Source organism: Octopus sinensis, linkage group LG9 (genome assembly GCF_006345805.1).
Source record: "Octopus sinensis linkage group LG9, ASM634580v1, whole genome shotgun sequence".
In the NCBI taxonomy this organism is placed as follows: domain Eukaryota; kingdom Metazoa; phylum Mollusca; class Cephalopoda; order Octopoda; family Octopodidae; genus Octopus; species Octopus sinensis.
Genome location: NC_043005.1, coordinates 4,551,945 through 4,568,600, shown reverse-complemented (window position 1 = coordinate 4,568,600; position 16,656 = coordinate 4,551,945). Strand labels below are relative to the sequence as shown.

Sequence of the window (16,656 nt, the reverse complement as noted above, 5' to 3'; positions counted from 1 at the left end):
CTGTAAAATGAGAACAGTGTCTTATTTTCTGCTTGAATGAATGAAGTGAGAAAATATTGTGGTTGTCTGTTTTACTTAAAACCATTACACAGTGCTTAGTTAGTGTAAGTTCATTAGGGTAATGAGCATTGCATCATCTTAATCATATAGTCTGATGTTTTAAACACAACAAAGAAATGTTTTTATTTATATTAACGACATAAAAAAAAACTTTTAACGGTTAGCTAGATGTCTATTTTAACTTCAAAGAAGTTACAGTATAGTAAAAGCATCCAATACTCTTTTATCTAGATTTATTGCAGAGTTTCGTTTAATTTAAAGGAGCTGTATGATTAAGTTTCAAGCCACTAAACATCTGATTAGCTTCTTGCTTTCCTCCTGGGTTGATATTTTTCATTCTTGGTGATTCTGACAATAGTCTTTTGGTTTGGTGGAGTATAAAAAAAATAATGTCAACTTAAAATGAGATTTGAACCACGGAAATCTCAGGTGTCTGAGAGTTAATTCTGCAGTAGCTTGAATGCTCAACCAGTATTATCAATATTAATGAGCCTGAAATATTACTTTGTTGTGAAAGACTTGCAGTTATATTAGCACAGAAAGAAGGCAGCAGTCATTCAATAAGATAATCATAATGACAATTATCCCCTCCATTTAATGATAAAAGATCAAACTTGACAATTCTTTGTTACATCAATGAAGCAATGAAAGTAATGTGAAGTTATAAACTGTTATCATCATCTAAAACTCTCTAACAATTCAGAATTGTGGCTAGTCAAGTTGACAGTGTATTAGGTTACTGAATTAACAATTAACTGTATATAGCTTGTCCCTAGCATTGTACTCTATTCATAATCTAGATTCTTAAAACTCTTTCAAGCCTAGTGTAAATAACTAATAGATACTATGAGTTGGGAAAGCTTTCCAGAGTAAACAGCTGGAGCATTGAATAATTGTTGAGTGATTCAAATCCTACTGTTAATACAGCAGAATCCAAGGAAACTAGAGATGTTCTATATTTTCCAGTACTTAAAACAAAGTGAGCTACAATTAATATAGTTTGGTAAAGGATGGTAGCCACCAGGCTGATACACTCTAAATACATTCTACAAAATCTTTATGGATGCATCAATGACCTAATGCTGTTCAATATATAGCCAGAATAGAAAGTTTTGTATGGCCATTCTCCTGTTTCCAAACAATATTAAGAAAGAAGAAACCAATGGTCTTTCAAAATGCTTTCTACATACACTAGGATCTGTATTTCGGAAGAAGAGTGTCCAATTAGGGAAATATAATGAAACATAACAGGCAAATAAACACCAACAAAGAAATAATAATAGTACAAGGGGGTACTCAAAAGTAGCCAGAAACATTCTCTGTGGGACAAACCCATTGTTGTTCAGGTTTCCGCCACTAGAAGCCACTTGATGCAACCCTCAGGCATCAGTCTGCTGACTGGCATCGTCAAGTGAGGTCGTAGTGCCATGTGGTGCATCTTTGTTTTGCAGTGCTTCTCCCCTGATTGTCAATTTTTGTGATGACTGAAATGAAGGAACAGCATGCTTCCATGAAATTCTGTTTTCTGCTGGGGAAAACAGTGGCTGAAACAGCTGTTATGCTTCAAACAGCTTACAAGGACACTGCCGTGAGCAAAATACAAGTTTATGAGTGGTTTCCATGGTCACTTGTTGCTTGAAAACTAACCTCATTCAGGATGACCGTTGACCTCCCAAATGAATGAAAATTCATGAACTGATCTTGGAGGACTGTCACTGAACAATTGACGAATTTTGAGCGAGGAATTGCGAATGAAAAGAGTTGCAGAAAAATTCATGCCTCGCTTTCTCAAGGAAGATCAAAAGCAGTCACAACTGAATGTGTGTTGTGAACTGAAAGAGCAGTTGGAAGTTGATCTGGACCTTCTTTTGAAGGTCATCACTGGTGATGAAAGCTGGTGCTATGGAATTTGCAGATGTGGAAGAGGTGAAGAAGGAAACAATGGAGGCATTAAAAGGCATCACTTTGCAAGAGTTCCAGGACTGCTTTGAACAGTGGAAAACATATCTAGCCTGATGTATTGCTTCAAATGGAGAATTCTTTGAAGGTGACCAAAGTGTAAACATGTAAAACTAAGTGAATAATATGATATTGCAAAACTCCAGTTTCTTTAGGGCACCCCCTCATGTATTGATAAACTGTAACTTATGTGTGCATTCATATTAATATAAACATATGATATATAACTGGGAATTGTAGAGGGCCAGAAGAAGGGTTATGTCAATTATTCTGATCTACCCTTACTATGCTGTCTGTGTCTTAGCAAAAACATTTTATTTTTAAAGGCTCAATGCAGCTGTACAGCAAACCCTTGTAAGCTTTTGCAGTATAACCGACAAAGATTGAATTCATTTGTAACACTGGACCGAAACCTTTTTCTTCAAAACAAGACCCGTGATGTTTCTAAAGAAGGGCACTACCGAAAAAGACGGAGTTTACCTATCTTCATGGCACACAATTTCATTTTATGAATTTTAAAACCTGTAACAGATTGACATTCAATCTAACGAGGAGTAAATCTTTTAATTGATTAATTGAGAACAATGGAACAATACTTTTTGATAAATGAAATGGATAAAAAAATAAAATTAATCCCTGCAAGAAGACTGGGCTGATCTATCAGTCCACCATTTTGGCTTTAGAAAGAAGCAGGGGACAACCGCCCAAAGAATCTTTTACTTGTTTCAATCATTAGACTACGGCCATGCTGGGGCACTGCCTTGAAGAATTTTTAATCAAATGAATCAAGCCTAGTACTTATTCTTAAGCCTGGCATTTATTCTATTGGTCTCTTTTGCCAAACTGCTAAGTTACAGGGACATAAACACACCAACACCAGTTATCAACCAGTACTGGGATACAAACACAGACACGCACATATAGATATATATATACATACATATATATATATATATATATTATATATATATATACATACATACATACATAAATACATATATATATATATATACATACATACATAAATATATATATATATATATATACATACATACATACATAATATATATATATATATATATATATATACATACATACATACATATATATATATATATATACATACATACATACATAAATATATATATATATATATACATACATACATACATACATACATACATATATATATGTGATCTCTTAAGCACCACCAGCTCATATATATATATATATATATATATATATGATGGGCTTTTTTCAGTTTCCGTCAACCAAATCCACTCACAAGGCTTTGAGACTATAGTAGAAGACACTTGCTCAAAGTGCCACACAGTGAGACTGAACCTGGAACAATGTGGTTGGGAAGCAAGCTTCTTACCACACAACCACACCTATGCCTATAATCTTTTTATTTTTTTAATCTATTGATATATTTAAACAGATCTTTTAATGATTCTTTCTTGTAATCCAATAAAATACTTCTGTCTTTTGTCATGAAGCAGCAACAGGAGCCATGATTTCCCAATTATAAAATACTATGTACACTGTTTATGTTAGTCAGACTAGTGTCTCCATCTTGATTGTTGCTTTCACTATGTTCTGGCTGTTGTATACTCCAACCTTCTTCAGGTGTCAGTCATTCAACTCAGCTGTTCTATTGGAATTCAGAACCTAACCCTTTATTTGATCCACAGGGGTGCCTTGTTCTCATTCTTACAGACATAGCAGAGTAGGTAAAAACGTTGATTAATGCAGTGCAGTTGCAAGGCACTAAGGTAATTCATAAAAATCAACAGATGGAAAAAAAAAAAAAAGTCACAAAACACAGGGAACTGAATGAGAATAGTGTACCCTCATCGATCAAATAAAGGATTAGGTTCAAAATTCTGATACAACAACTGAGCACAAGATACCCAAAGAAGGCTGGAGCATACACAGCCGAAATGTAGTGAAAGCAACAATCAAGATGAGTACACCCATCAGACTAACATAAACAGTATACATAATACAATTCATCTCAGAAATAGAGAATTGAATTATAAAATAATCCATATGTCCAAAAATGCTTATATATACATCTTAAGTATTTAAAGGTAAAGGCAGAGATCCAAGGTAATATATCAATATTTAAGATAAGTAAGCAAAACCTAATTTGGATTTATTCCTAACTCCAGCTGCTGTAATCAACTCATCGAGTTTCTTGAAGACGTTACCCAAATCACTGATCGCGGATCCTGGGTGGATGTTGTTTACCTGGACTCTGCTAAGGCTTTTAACTCTGTGCCACACAAAAGCCTTATGGTGAAGCTTTCTGCGTTGGGTGTAAGAGACGAACTCTATAACTGGTTAAAGTCCTTTATTTTCGGCCGAAAAGAGGTTGTCATAGATCTAGGACAGTACTCTTCACCCTATGAGATGACATCTGGTGTACCACAGGGATCTGTTCTTGGCCCCCTTTTATTTGTTGCATATGTTAATGACATAGATGCCAACTTAAAGAATGCCACAGTGCTGAAATATGCAGATGACGTCAAGCTGTACCTCGAAATAAAGAGGTCAGATCCTGTACACTATGGATCTCTATTGCAAGCAGACCTGGACACAATGCAGCAGTGGATCATGGACTGGCAACTCAAGCTGGCTGTGGACAAATGTACCACCATGCATTTTGGGAGGAGAAACCCAGCATCCACCTATTCCCTCCACAACACTAATCTCAAAAAGTCTTCATGTGAACGTGACCTGGGTGTTATTGTCGACAGTGATTTGCATTGGACAAAACACATCGCTAAAATTGTTAAGAAGGCTGAGGGTGTCTTGGCATCACTCACCAAATCCTTTGTGAGCCGCTCTCCGGCTATCTATCTGCGGCTTTATATAGCTATAGTAAGACCTCACCTGGAATTTGCATCACCGGTCTGGAACCCCTCTCTTGCCCAGGATATCAATCGTCTGGAAGCGGTTCAGCGATGTGCAACCAAAAGAATACCCTCCATCAAGCATTTGCCATATCCTGAACGCCTTACTTCCCAGGGCATGGACACATTGAAACTCCGACGTCTGGCAGCTGACTTGGCAGACACCCATAAAATTATCAACCATCTTACAAACAATAACTCTGAGCACCTTTTCAAACTCCACCCGTCTAACACCCGTGGACATATTTACTAAGTCAGAAAACAGCACAGCTCCCATGACTTTAGGAAACATTTTTTCACGCTGAGAGTTGCTGAAGCATGGAACAAACTGCCGGCATCAGTTGTTAGTTGTCAGAGCACTGCATCCTTCAAAACTTCCATGCTTTCTGAGATTCGCCAACACTACACCTGATCTTTCTCCTCTCCATACACACACAAGCGTGTATCTGATTCATACATTGTTCGCTTTCCAGGCATTTGTACATTACTGCATATACTCTATATGCACTTTCTGACAAGTTGTGGTGCACCTGAGCACTGTATACAATAATTTCATTATTATTATTAAATATTGATCACCCTCCTTCATAGCATAAAGTATCTGCACACAAATGAGCAACAGTTAAAAAGACAAAAACATTCAGGTATAATCAGGTGATGTAGCCAAAACAATAGAATTTACTTTAAAAACAAGGATTTGTTTGCAATAATGAAATTACAATAATCAAAGTACATAATCAACATAGATTCTATATTTGCTTTTCAACAGTTGGATTCACTAAAATGTACTTTGAATTTTAATATCAATATGATCTAACAACTACATAGCAAATACCAACTTCAAACAACAGCTATTGATCAAAATAGGTCTTCGAAATCCAGCTGGTGTGTGTTGCCGATTCCCATTGAAGAAGAGTAAAGCATGTTCTTATTTTGCAGTGAAATTCAATAAACTAATGAAATGTTATTGGCTAAAATGCTACCTATTACGATACTAATATATTCAACATTAGCATGTTAACTAACTACCATCTGCATCATAGAGTTTATGGAGCATTTGTTGATATAACCAAAGCTTATAAATTCATGAATCTTCCATGTACTAGTTTCTGATTTGGTGTATTTCTATTACAAGGGGAATAGCTGAGGGAGAAACAAGATTGATTGCAGATAAAAACGAATGAAACTGATTTTTAATGAAAAAGTCAGATTGAATAAATAAGATCGGAGACATTGATTTTATGTAACTTCTGAGGATTATCCCCAGAAATATACTGTTTTCTAATTATATTTTATTTTAATTATCTGATAAATAAGTTTGTAGACATCCATTTTACATAACTTCTTTTACTTGTTTCAGCCATTAGACTGCGGCCATGCTGGGGGCATTGTCTTGAAAAATTTGAGTCAAATGAATCGACACCAATATTTACTCTTTTAAACCTGGTAATTATTCTATTGGTCTCTAATGCCAAACTGCTAAGTTATAGGCATATAAATACACTAAAACTGGTTGTTAAGCAGTGGTGAGGAGTAAACAAACAAACACACACACACACACACACATGTACATACATATATACACGACAGACCCCTTTTATCAAATCCACTCACAAGGCTTCGGTTAGCCCAAGGCTATAGTAGAAGACACTTGCCCAAGGTTCCATGCAGTGGAACTGAAACTGGAACCATGTGGCTGGGAAACAAACTTCTTACCACACAACCACATCTCTACCTTTTGAGGATTATTCTCTGGTTGATTGATTAATTGATTGACAGACAGACACACACACATACATACATACATACACACACACACACACACATATACTCACTAACTCACACACTTTATATTTAATTATTAATTATCTAAATCTTTTGTTGTTTTTCTGTCGATCTATCTAAATAGAATTATATTCCAGTCCCACTAATATTCATCAAACCTTTGTTGCATCCCTGATATTAGCAATACTAATAGTTATATCACATTATTAAGAGTGAGCCTTTCAATTCAATGTGCGAAATCCTGTCCCCTGGCATGGAAATGTTTACACTGGAAGTTTCTGTGTAGTATAACACCAGAAGGATCAGAATATGGTAAATATATGCATTACACTAGAGTCTTTGGCATTTGGAGAGTTAAAAAATGCTACCTGGAAGAGTCATGTATCAATCAATGGCTCAAAGTTAGGCAACACAATGCTTTTATTTTTCCTATCACAACCTACGCTTCATAAATGGGGACCCTAAAATCTGAAGCTATTATTTGGCAGATGGAAATTGTGTGGAAGCCTGCCATATATATATACACACACACACACACACACACACACACACACACACACATATATATATATATATATATATATATATATATATAGGCCGTAACCTGTGGGCTCTACTTGGGATGTAGCCAGCCCACTTATGCATACCTTTCCTTCTTGGGACTCAAAACTTTGCTTGCGAAGACCTGTTGAGGCAAGTGAAATCAGAATCGAAATCGAAATCACTCAAAAATCAATGGAAATTGTAGTCGTGATACCAGTGCCGGTGGCACGTAAAAGAACCATCCGAACATGGCTGTTGCCAGCGCCACCCCGACTGGCCTCCGTGTCGGTGGCACGTAAAAAGCACCAACTGATTGTGGCCGTTACCAGCCTCGCCTGGCACATAAGAAGCATCCGCTACACTCACAGAGTGGTTGGCGTTAGGAAGGGCATCCAGCTGTAGAAACACTGCCAGATCAGACTGGGCCTGGTGCAGCCTCCTGGCTTCCCAGACCCCAGTCAAACTGTCCAACCCATGCTAGCATGGAAAGCGGACGTTAAACGATGATGATGATGATGATGATGATGATCTGTGCCGGTGGCATGTAAAAAGCACCCACTACTCTCACAGAGTGGTTGGCGTTAGGAAGAGCATCCAGCTGTAGAAACACTGCCAGATCAGACTGGGCCTGGTGCAGCCTCCTGGCTTCCCAGACCCCGGTCGAACCATCCAATTCATGCTAGCATGGAAAACGGACGTTAAACGATGATGATGATCTGCTGTATGGTAAATAGTTTGCTTACCTACATGGTTCTGGGTTCAGTCCCACTTGGGCAAGTGTCTTCTACTATAGCCTCGAGCCGACCAAAACCTTGTGAGGGGATTTAGTAGATGGGAACTGAAAGAAGGCCATCATATATATGTATATATATATGTTTGTCCCCCCAACATCGCTTGACAACTGATGCTGGTGTGTTTACGTCCCTGTAACTTAGCGGTTCGACAAAAAAGAACGATAGAATAAGTACTACATTCACAAAGAATAAGTCCTGGAGTTGATTTGCTTGACTAAAGGCAGTGCTCCAGCATGGCAAAATTCAAATGACTGAAACAAGTAAAAGAGTAAGAATATATATTTGAAAGTCTATGAGGATTACTTAATACAGCTTTGAAGTGTAAAGGTGATTTTAAAAAAATGTTATGAGATCTTTTATGAGGATGTTACTAACCTTTTTGTGGGAAGAAGTTTTTTTTCTAGTGTCAGTGCTTTTGTTAAACCACACACACACACACATCATATGTATATATATATATATATATATATATATATATATATATATATATATATGATGTGTGTGTGTGTGGTTTAACAAAAGCGCTTACACACTAGAAAAAAACTTATATAAATATACACACACACATGCATATACATGTTTTAAATGCCAGTACACTTCCAACGGATGACATCTAATTATTGTTTTACCTGACTGTGAACTGAATGCTATGGTACTGAGCTAGTCCTGGCATCCTATGTATTGGTGCTCCTAGATTCTAATGAATCCTGAAACTAATACACACACACACACACACACATATATATATTGGGTCATCCCATGAATAATGCAGTTTTTTCAATTGCATGAACCAAAAGTTGGAAGGGGACAGGATAAACTACTTGCATCAACTTGCTATAAAAGCAGGTAGTAATTTTACCTTGACTTATTCTTAGTACAGGTTTTGAAGAGTGCAGTTCAATTTTAGTAGTTGTTTTTTCAAAGCTATAATGGAAGGGACAAAGGGGCATATTTGGCATATTTTGTTTTATGAGGTCAATAAAGGCAACAACGCAAAAGTGCAAGGAATATTAATGGGGACAGGACAATAGGCATAAGCCAGTGTCAACAGTGGTTCCAGAAATTCCAAGCCAGATATTACAGCCTAGATGATGAGCCTCATCCTGGAAGGTCTGTAGAGCTTGACAAAGATATCCTGCAAACCCTGGTGGAACAAAATCCCATTGTAACTGTTGAGGAACTAGCAGAGAAGCTTGTATTAGGTCATTCAACCATTCATTGACACCTGCGCTAGAAGAAAAATGACCATCTTTGGTTTCACGACAAAAAGTGCTCTTCCCTCAGGATAATGCTCACCTACAAACAGTAAGGATAACATTCCAAAAGCTGGAGCAGTTTGAATGGGAAATGATGCCCCACCCACCATATTTGCCGGACATTGCTCCATCAGATTACCATTATTTCTGCAATCTTCAAAGGCATTTGGACAACAAAAATATGAATTTTGCAAACGAGGTCAGAATAGTACTAGAAGAGTATTTTTTCATGGATAAGTGAATTTTGCAAGTCTACCAGACAGACATTGTAGAAAATGTAGGAGAGTATATTTTGGTGCTATGAAGTTCTCCAAAAGACCTCTACCTCCTCAGCACCACTGAGTCCTGGAAATGCCTTGTCTCATACTCTCCAGTGATACATCCTCTCCTCTCATGCACTACACCTGACTCTCCCACCACCAGCTCCTACAGACTACCCAACTGTGTGATCTCCATTGTTCCCCTGCCCCACTCAACTGCATCAGCATTTCTATTCCTGCTGCTCACCCCCTCAATCTACCCCACTCTCTTCCGCATCCTTCTATCTTCAACCTGCAGCTCGTTCATCCACCCTTCAACCCTACCCATTTTTGCAGTCTGTCTCTCCACCCTCACATCTCCTTCACATACAATCTTGCAAACCACCCACTTCTATCCACCTTGTACCTTGTAGGGCCACTTGAGCACTCCATGGCCATTATCTATCTCTATGAAACTCTTACTGATCATTTTCTCTTTCTCTCTTCTATTAAATGTGAATAGCCATGCAGACCCTCTACAAGAACCTGTTTGGACCCCAACTCCATCTCATAGTTTAAAACCCTTCCCTGTCCTCAAGCTTAAAGCCGACCCCACCATCTCCCTAATGGTTTGTAGTCTTGAAAGTTGCACAGTGATTTCAATAGGCATGAAAAAAGCACCCAGTGCCTGTTGTAAAGTGGAAGGACATCAGGCTGTAGAAAACATGCCAAGGCTGACATTGGAGCACAATGGTGTCCTTGGACTCAGCAGATCCTGTCAAACCATCCAAAACATGCCAGCATAGAACATGGATGTCAAACAATGATATGTAATTAGGGTTTTATTGAAACTGAAAAAACTTCACAAACTGTTACTCAGCTTCACATAATTAATCATCAGACAGTTGTGAGTATTACTCTCTGATAATTGGTTGAGTGAATCTCTGAGTAACAGTTTGTAAATTCTTCACAGCTTCAATAAAATACCATTTTACTGCGTGCAAACGCATATATTTGTTTGTCCTTCTACTGCCTGACAACCAGTGCTGGCTTCTTTATGTCCATAACTTAGCAGTTCAGCAAAAGAGACTGAAAGAATAAGTACCACACTTAAAAATATAAGTATTGGGTTTGAATTGATCAAGTAAACCCTTCATGGTGGTAGCTGTTTGCTGCGGTCAAATGACTGAAACAAGTAGAAGATAGGTGACTTAACAAGAGTCACTTCCAAAATAAATTTACTCTGTGAAATACAGATACATTACAACAAGAAAAGTATTTTACCTCTATATTGAGTAATGTATTAACGAGAGAAGTTAATTTGTAGAACAACATGATAAATACAAGTAAATATATGATGGGGTGCTGAAAAGTTCCTGGCTTTTGGTAAAAGTCAATACAGGAGGATCAATTAATGATGGTTTTATTCAGCATATTCCCCTCTCAGATTCACACACTTCCATTTTTCTAAGCCCTGTAAAAGATCTCAGAAGGTTGGGTCTCCAACCAGACATTTCACGATACCCTTAAAGCCAGGAACCTTTCGATACCTCCTCATATATAATTATGTAATGAACTTATTGTATACAGTGCTCAAGTGCACTACTTCTCATCAGAAAAAAATAAGCAAAAATGCATGAACAGTATACAGAATGATGAACAGGAAGTGAACAGTGGATGTGTCATTTAAAAGGATGGAGGTACCTCTTGGCGATTTTCAGGAAGTATGGAAGTTTGAAGGATGTAGTGTCCTAACAGTTAACAACTAATGCAAGTAGATTATTCCATGCTTCAGCAATTCTGAGTGAAAAAAAAATGTTCCTGGAAATCATGGGTCTTGTGTTGTTTTTTTTAATTTTGTAAGCATGTCCATGATTGTTAGACATATGGAATTCAAAAAGGGGCCCAAAGTTGTTGTTGGAAAGGTGGTGAATAAGCAATGGGATAATCAAGATCTGCATAAAAATAAAGAGAATAACTGTTTCTGATTTAAGCACATGGCCTGCAATTTTGAGAGGTGAGGTTTACTTCATAGCAGCAACCTCGGTGTTTGACTGGTATATATTATAATGGCTTGAAAGGATGAAAGGCCAAGTTGACCTCAGCAGAAACTGAACCTCAGAATGTAGGCACAAGGCCGGCAATTTTGAGGGGTGGGGGACCATCCAATAACATTGGCTCAAGAACTTCATCCAGAGAGATGAAAGATAGATCTCAGCAAGATTTAAACACTGATAAATGATGATGATGTCTTTCATTTGCTCGAGGGCATTAGATGAGGGGAGCCAGTAGAGGGTTACATAAAAGATGAGAGTAAGAAAGAGAAAGAAGGGTTAAATGAGGTAAAGGTATACATAGTATGCAAAATGTGTAAATACATGAATGATGCAGTCCTTCTGATACAGGGGAACTTCCAACTAGGGCCAATCAAGTAACTCCATAGACCCAAGTTCACTCTGACCACCAAGGGCACAACTGTTGTTTTCAATAATAATAATAATAATAATAATAGTAATGGTTTCAAATTTTGTCACAAGGTCAATCATTTTGGGGGAGGGGATAAGTCTATTACATCGACCCCAGTGTTTCAGTGGTTCATAATTTATCGACACCAAAAGGATGAATGGCAAAGTCGACTTCAGCAGAATTTGAACTCAGAACGTAATGATAGACGAAATACCGCTCAGCATTTCGCCCGGCGTGCTAACGATTCTGCCAGCTCGCCACTTAAATAATAATAATCCTTTCTACTATAGGCACAAGGCCTGAAAAATTTTTTGAGGGGTGGGGGCGAAAGGATTAAGTCGATTACATCGACTCTAGTGCGTAACTGGTACTTGTTTCATCTACCCCGAAAAGAGGAAGGGTAAAGTCGACCTCGGCGGAATTTGAACTCAGAACGTAAGGACGGACGAAATGCCGCCAAGCATTTTACCTAATAATGGTTCCAATTTTAGGCAAGAGCTCAGCAATTGTAAGGGAGAGGGATAAATCTATTATACTGACCCCAATGCTCAACTGGTGCTCGACCCCGAAAGGACAAGAGGCAGCATTTGAACTCAGAACGTAGAAAACCGGAACAAATACCACAAGGCATTTTCCTCACTCGATCCCCCAACGTTCTAGCCATTCTGATGTGTATCATGTTCTGTAAAGGAGATCTACGGTTATTCGAAACTATCTCTTTTATATATATATATATATATATATATATATAACCTTTCCATAGTCAACAGAATTATATTTAATCAATACATACTGCAAGATTGTATATATAAATTAGGTACATGATTATACTATATAATTATAACATTCCTAGCATTTAGCTGTCGCGTATATAATGTAATCTTTTCTATATACAACATACAGCTGTCCCCGCTTTTTGGGCCCCAAATTCAAATTGGTCCTTAAATAGGGTCCTGTGTATGTATTTATGTATGTACACAACTATATATACATATATATACACACACACAAGCTTAAAAACAATATGTATATACACATAAACAAATATGTACGTATAAACAAATACATTTATATATATATACATATATTAAATATCTGCAAAGATACAAACGTATATACATAAAGACACACACACACACACACTATATATATATGTATATATATGTGTGTGTGTGTGTGTGTGTGTATGTATGTATGTATATATATATATATATATATGTACGCACACAACATATACACCACATAGGCAGAGGAACATATCAAAAGTGAGAGTAAAAGCGAAGCAACCCCACCAAAAAATAGACAGACTCCTCCGAATGTTAAATGATATGGAAATACAACTGAAAGATTTTCACAAACTAGCAATTGAATAAGACGAAAAAAATCAGTATAATCGATAGGTCCGAAATCGAAGAAGAAGGAGGAGAGAAAAAAATTACACGTGTAAAGATTTTTAAGACTTAAAAGCTGAAGTTTTTTTGTTTTTTTTAACGTCGAGGTCGTTTACGATGTTTAGAAGTATGTCTTGAAAAGATTAATATTTACACTAATCTAAAAACTCTGTGTTGAAATAAAATACATAGAAACATAGAGTTTGAGTTAGTATATAATTTAAACCTAATTTCAAGAACTGAAAGGAAGTACGGACTATAGTATTTACCTTGTCAATATCGTCCACATCAACAATTACAGCTGAATGGTCAGCCATTTTGAATGTCTGCAGTGTCGTCTGCTGGCGGATGTTGTGTAGTAAAAGTAAAGAATATTGATTAGGAAACGTATTTTATGGAGTTATTTTGATGGTGTCGCTTAAATATTTGACTGGGAAATGAAATAAAATGAACGTGAAATAGATAAGGTATTGTAAAATATTTTAGAGTATGAACGAAATAGCTAGAAAAAGTAAAGTAACATACGTATACATACACACATACACTCACACACACATATGTGTATGCATGTACGTACATACATACGTACATATACATACATATGTACATGCATGCAGTTATAATCGCATATACATACGTACATGTTGTTGTTGTTGTTATTATTATTATTATTATTATTATTATTATTATTATTATTATTATTATGTGTGTGTGTGTATATATATACATAGTTATACACACACACATACTTCTAAAAAAAAGTGGAAAAAGAAACTAAAATATAATTTAATTGGTAGTAAGTGTAAATACAGACGTGAAATCAGTTGTATAAAACGATTTAAAAGGCGTACGATTCTGGGGAGAATATTTAACATGGAATAATTTTTTTTAAATATACAACACACACACAACAGAGTTAACTTCTCTTTTATAAACTCTGAGCAGTTGCTTTTATAACAAGATGCAATAAGCAAAGATGGTGAAGCAGCTAAATTGTCCATTGATATTTGTTCTGGCTCTTTAGATTCTGAGTTCAAATCCCAGTGGGGCTAACTTTGCCTTTCATCCCTCCGAGGTTGATAAAATAAAGTACCAATCTAGAACTTGGGTTGATAGTATTGGCTGCTCCTTCTCCTCTTAAGAAACCAAAGAAAAAATGAAAAACCAAAAGGAAGGAAAGTAGTGAATACATTCAGATATTGTGCTCAAATCTGGATGTTTCATTGTTTCATTTAGAGTAGCCATGTTCTGTTTTGTTAAGCAAACTTGCAAGATACTTTCTGCTTGATGTTCAAATATATTTCTGGTGTAAGGAAGTTATCCAGGATTAGTCTTTTCCCAGCTGTGCAGAGGCCACATCTTTTACTACCATTTTATATAAGGTCTACACTTTTTAACAACCCTCTAGCCAGTGTTGAGTCCATACCTTTGTCTCTGAAAGACCAAATGTAATTTTCAAATTTTATATTCCATTTCTCAATATTCTGTAAATAAATAAATATAGTTGGAAAATCATTTTTTGAACAGTCCATCTGCCATACCAATATATCACATGAAGGTAATATTTATGGATTTTAATTATATTACTTATACTACAGTGTCTGTGTTCAAGGATCCATTTAGTTGTTATATAGTGTTGTTCCTATATGAACTACTGGTTTCCATGCATGAGTTGGGTTGCAACAGAGAAAACAATCTTAAAGTTATACCAATTCAATAATTTACTATATCTATGGCTAATGGTGGCTTCCTAACCTTAGGAAATCTGTATGTATGTTGGACTTAACATTTCAGGTGAAAGCCGCAAACCATGTGGTATTATTAGGCCTTTTCATTTTAGGAGCTTGGACTGTGGATAGAAGCACATTTGTCATTGAATCTTCTTACTTCAAGCATATCATCATTGTAAGAGGTTGCTCTGTCACAGATCTTACTATGGGACTAACTAGACAGTTATTTATAAATTATATTATTATTATTTATTATATTATTTATATATTATTTATAAAGTTTTCAAAAACTGAAGGGGATAATATGAACCTGCATTTGTAAGGTTTTCACTAGGCTTCATAAAAGTTGGGACTTATTTTCTCCCTGAATTCTCATAACATAAGGAATTCTTATTTTGTCTCCAAAACAGATGACTCATAGAAATGATACAAATCTGATGGAGTTTAGTTAATTTCACTACATGTGAGTGATTTTGAAATTATTAGTAACATGAACTAACTGTTTTGTTTACTTTAAAAAAATATATGAATTATCTCTATATTTGTTATATTGAGTACTTTTCACTGGATTTATAAAATTTGCTTGATCACTATGTGTGAATGTGTGTAGTATGTATACACAAGTACACACATATATACTTATATATTTATGCATACACACACACGCACACAGAGGGTGCGATGGGTAAATTGTTGCCATTTTATATTTTTAATTTCATGCATGAGTATTGATTGTTTTTGATTTTGTCAACTACACAGTATTGTAGGGCCAGTTGGGCATTGTCTGTGAGAAAAACAGCACCATGAAGCAATTCACTATGCCAGAAATTTGGAAATGACATGCTGTACTGCTTGGCATTCATGCCGGAAGCTCCAATATGAACATGTACCAAGTGTAATAAAAATCAAACATCCAGTCAACATCAGGTGTTTGAAGTGGTCACTAGTGATGGCAACATTATGCCTCCATTCATCTTCTCACATGGCCTCAGACACAACATGGAGGTCTACATCAAGTGCCTGGAGGAAGTAGTACTGCCCTGGGTCAAGAGGGTGGCTGTTGGAAGTCCCTATGTCTGGCAACAGGACTCTGCACTATGCCACACAAGCAGGAGAACCCAGTTATGGCAGTCAGACAATTTCTGTGACTGCATCACCCCTAACATCTGGCCACCTAACTCCCCGCAATGCAACTCCCTTAATTATTATGTGTGGGGCACAGTGGAGCAAGAGACCAACAAAACTCCTTGTAACACCAAAGATGAACTGAAGGCAAGGATTATGGCAGCATTCACCAACTTAATCAAGAAGTTTCAGGATAAGTTGCAGGAGATTCCAAAGACGTCTGGAAGCCATGTTTGAAGCTAATGGTGGTTTTATTGAATAAATTTACTCTTTAGTATTTCAAGATATTTTTATGCAATTTCAGTAAATATATCTGTTAAAATGAGATGTCAGTGTTATCTTCATTTTTCCGTAATTTAGACGACAGTTTATTCATTGCAACTTATATAC

General features: G+C 36.5%; 1 protein-coding gene across 2 annotated transcripts in view; it reads right to left on the bottom strand.

Annotated features, from left to right (window-relative positions):
* Positions 1 to 13,832, bottom strand: part of LOC115215598 (protein YIPF1) — a 38,395-nt gene extending 24,563 nt beyond the window's left edge. Inside the window, exon 1 of one of the 2 annotated variants that reach the window (XM_036505730.1) lies at positions 13,681 to 13,832. In XM_036505730.1, the coding sequence (XP_036361623.1) occupies positions 13,681 to 13,728 (48 nt within the window). In that variant the 5' untranslated portion in view covers positions 13,729 to 13,832. Of the gene's footprint in view, positions 1 to 13,668 lie in introns of both variants that reach the window. The other variant, XM_036505731.1, reaches the window with a different exon arrangement.
* Between the last annotated feature and the right edge of the window lie 2,824 nt (positions 13,833 to 16,656).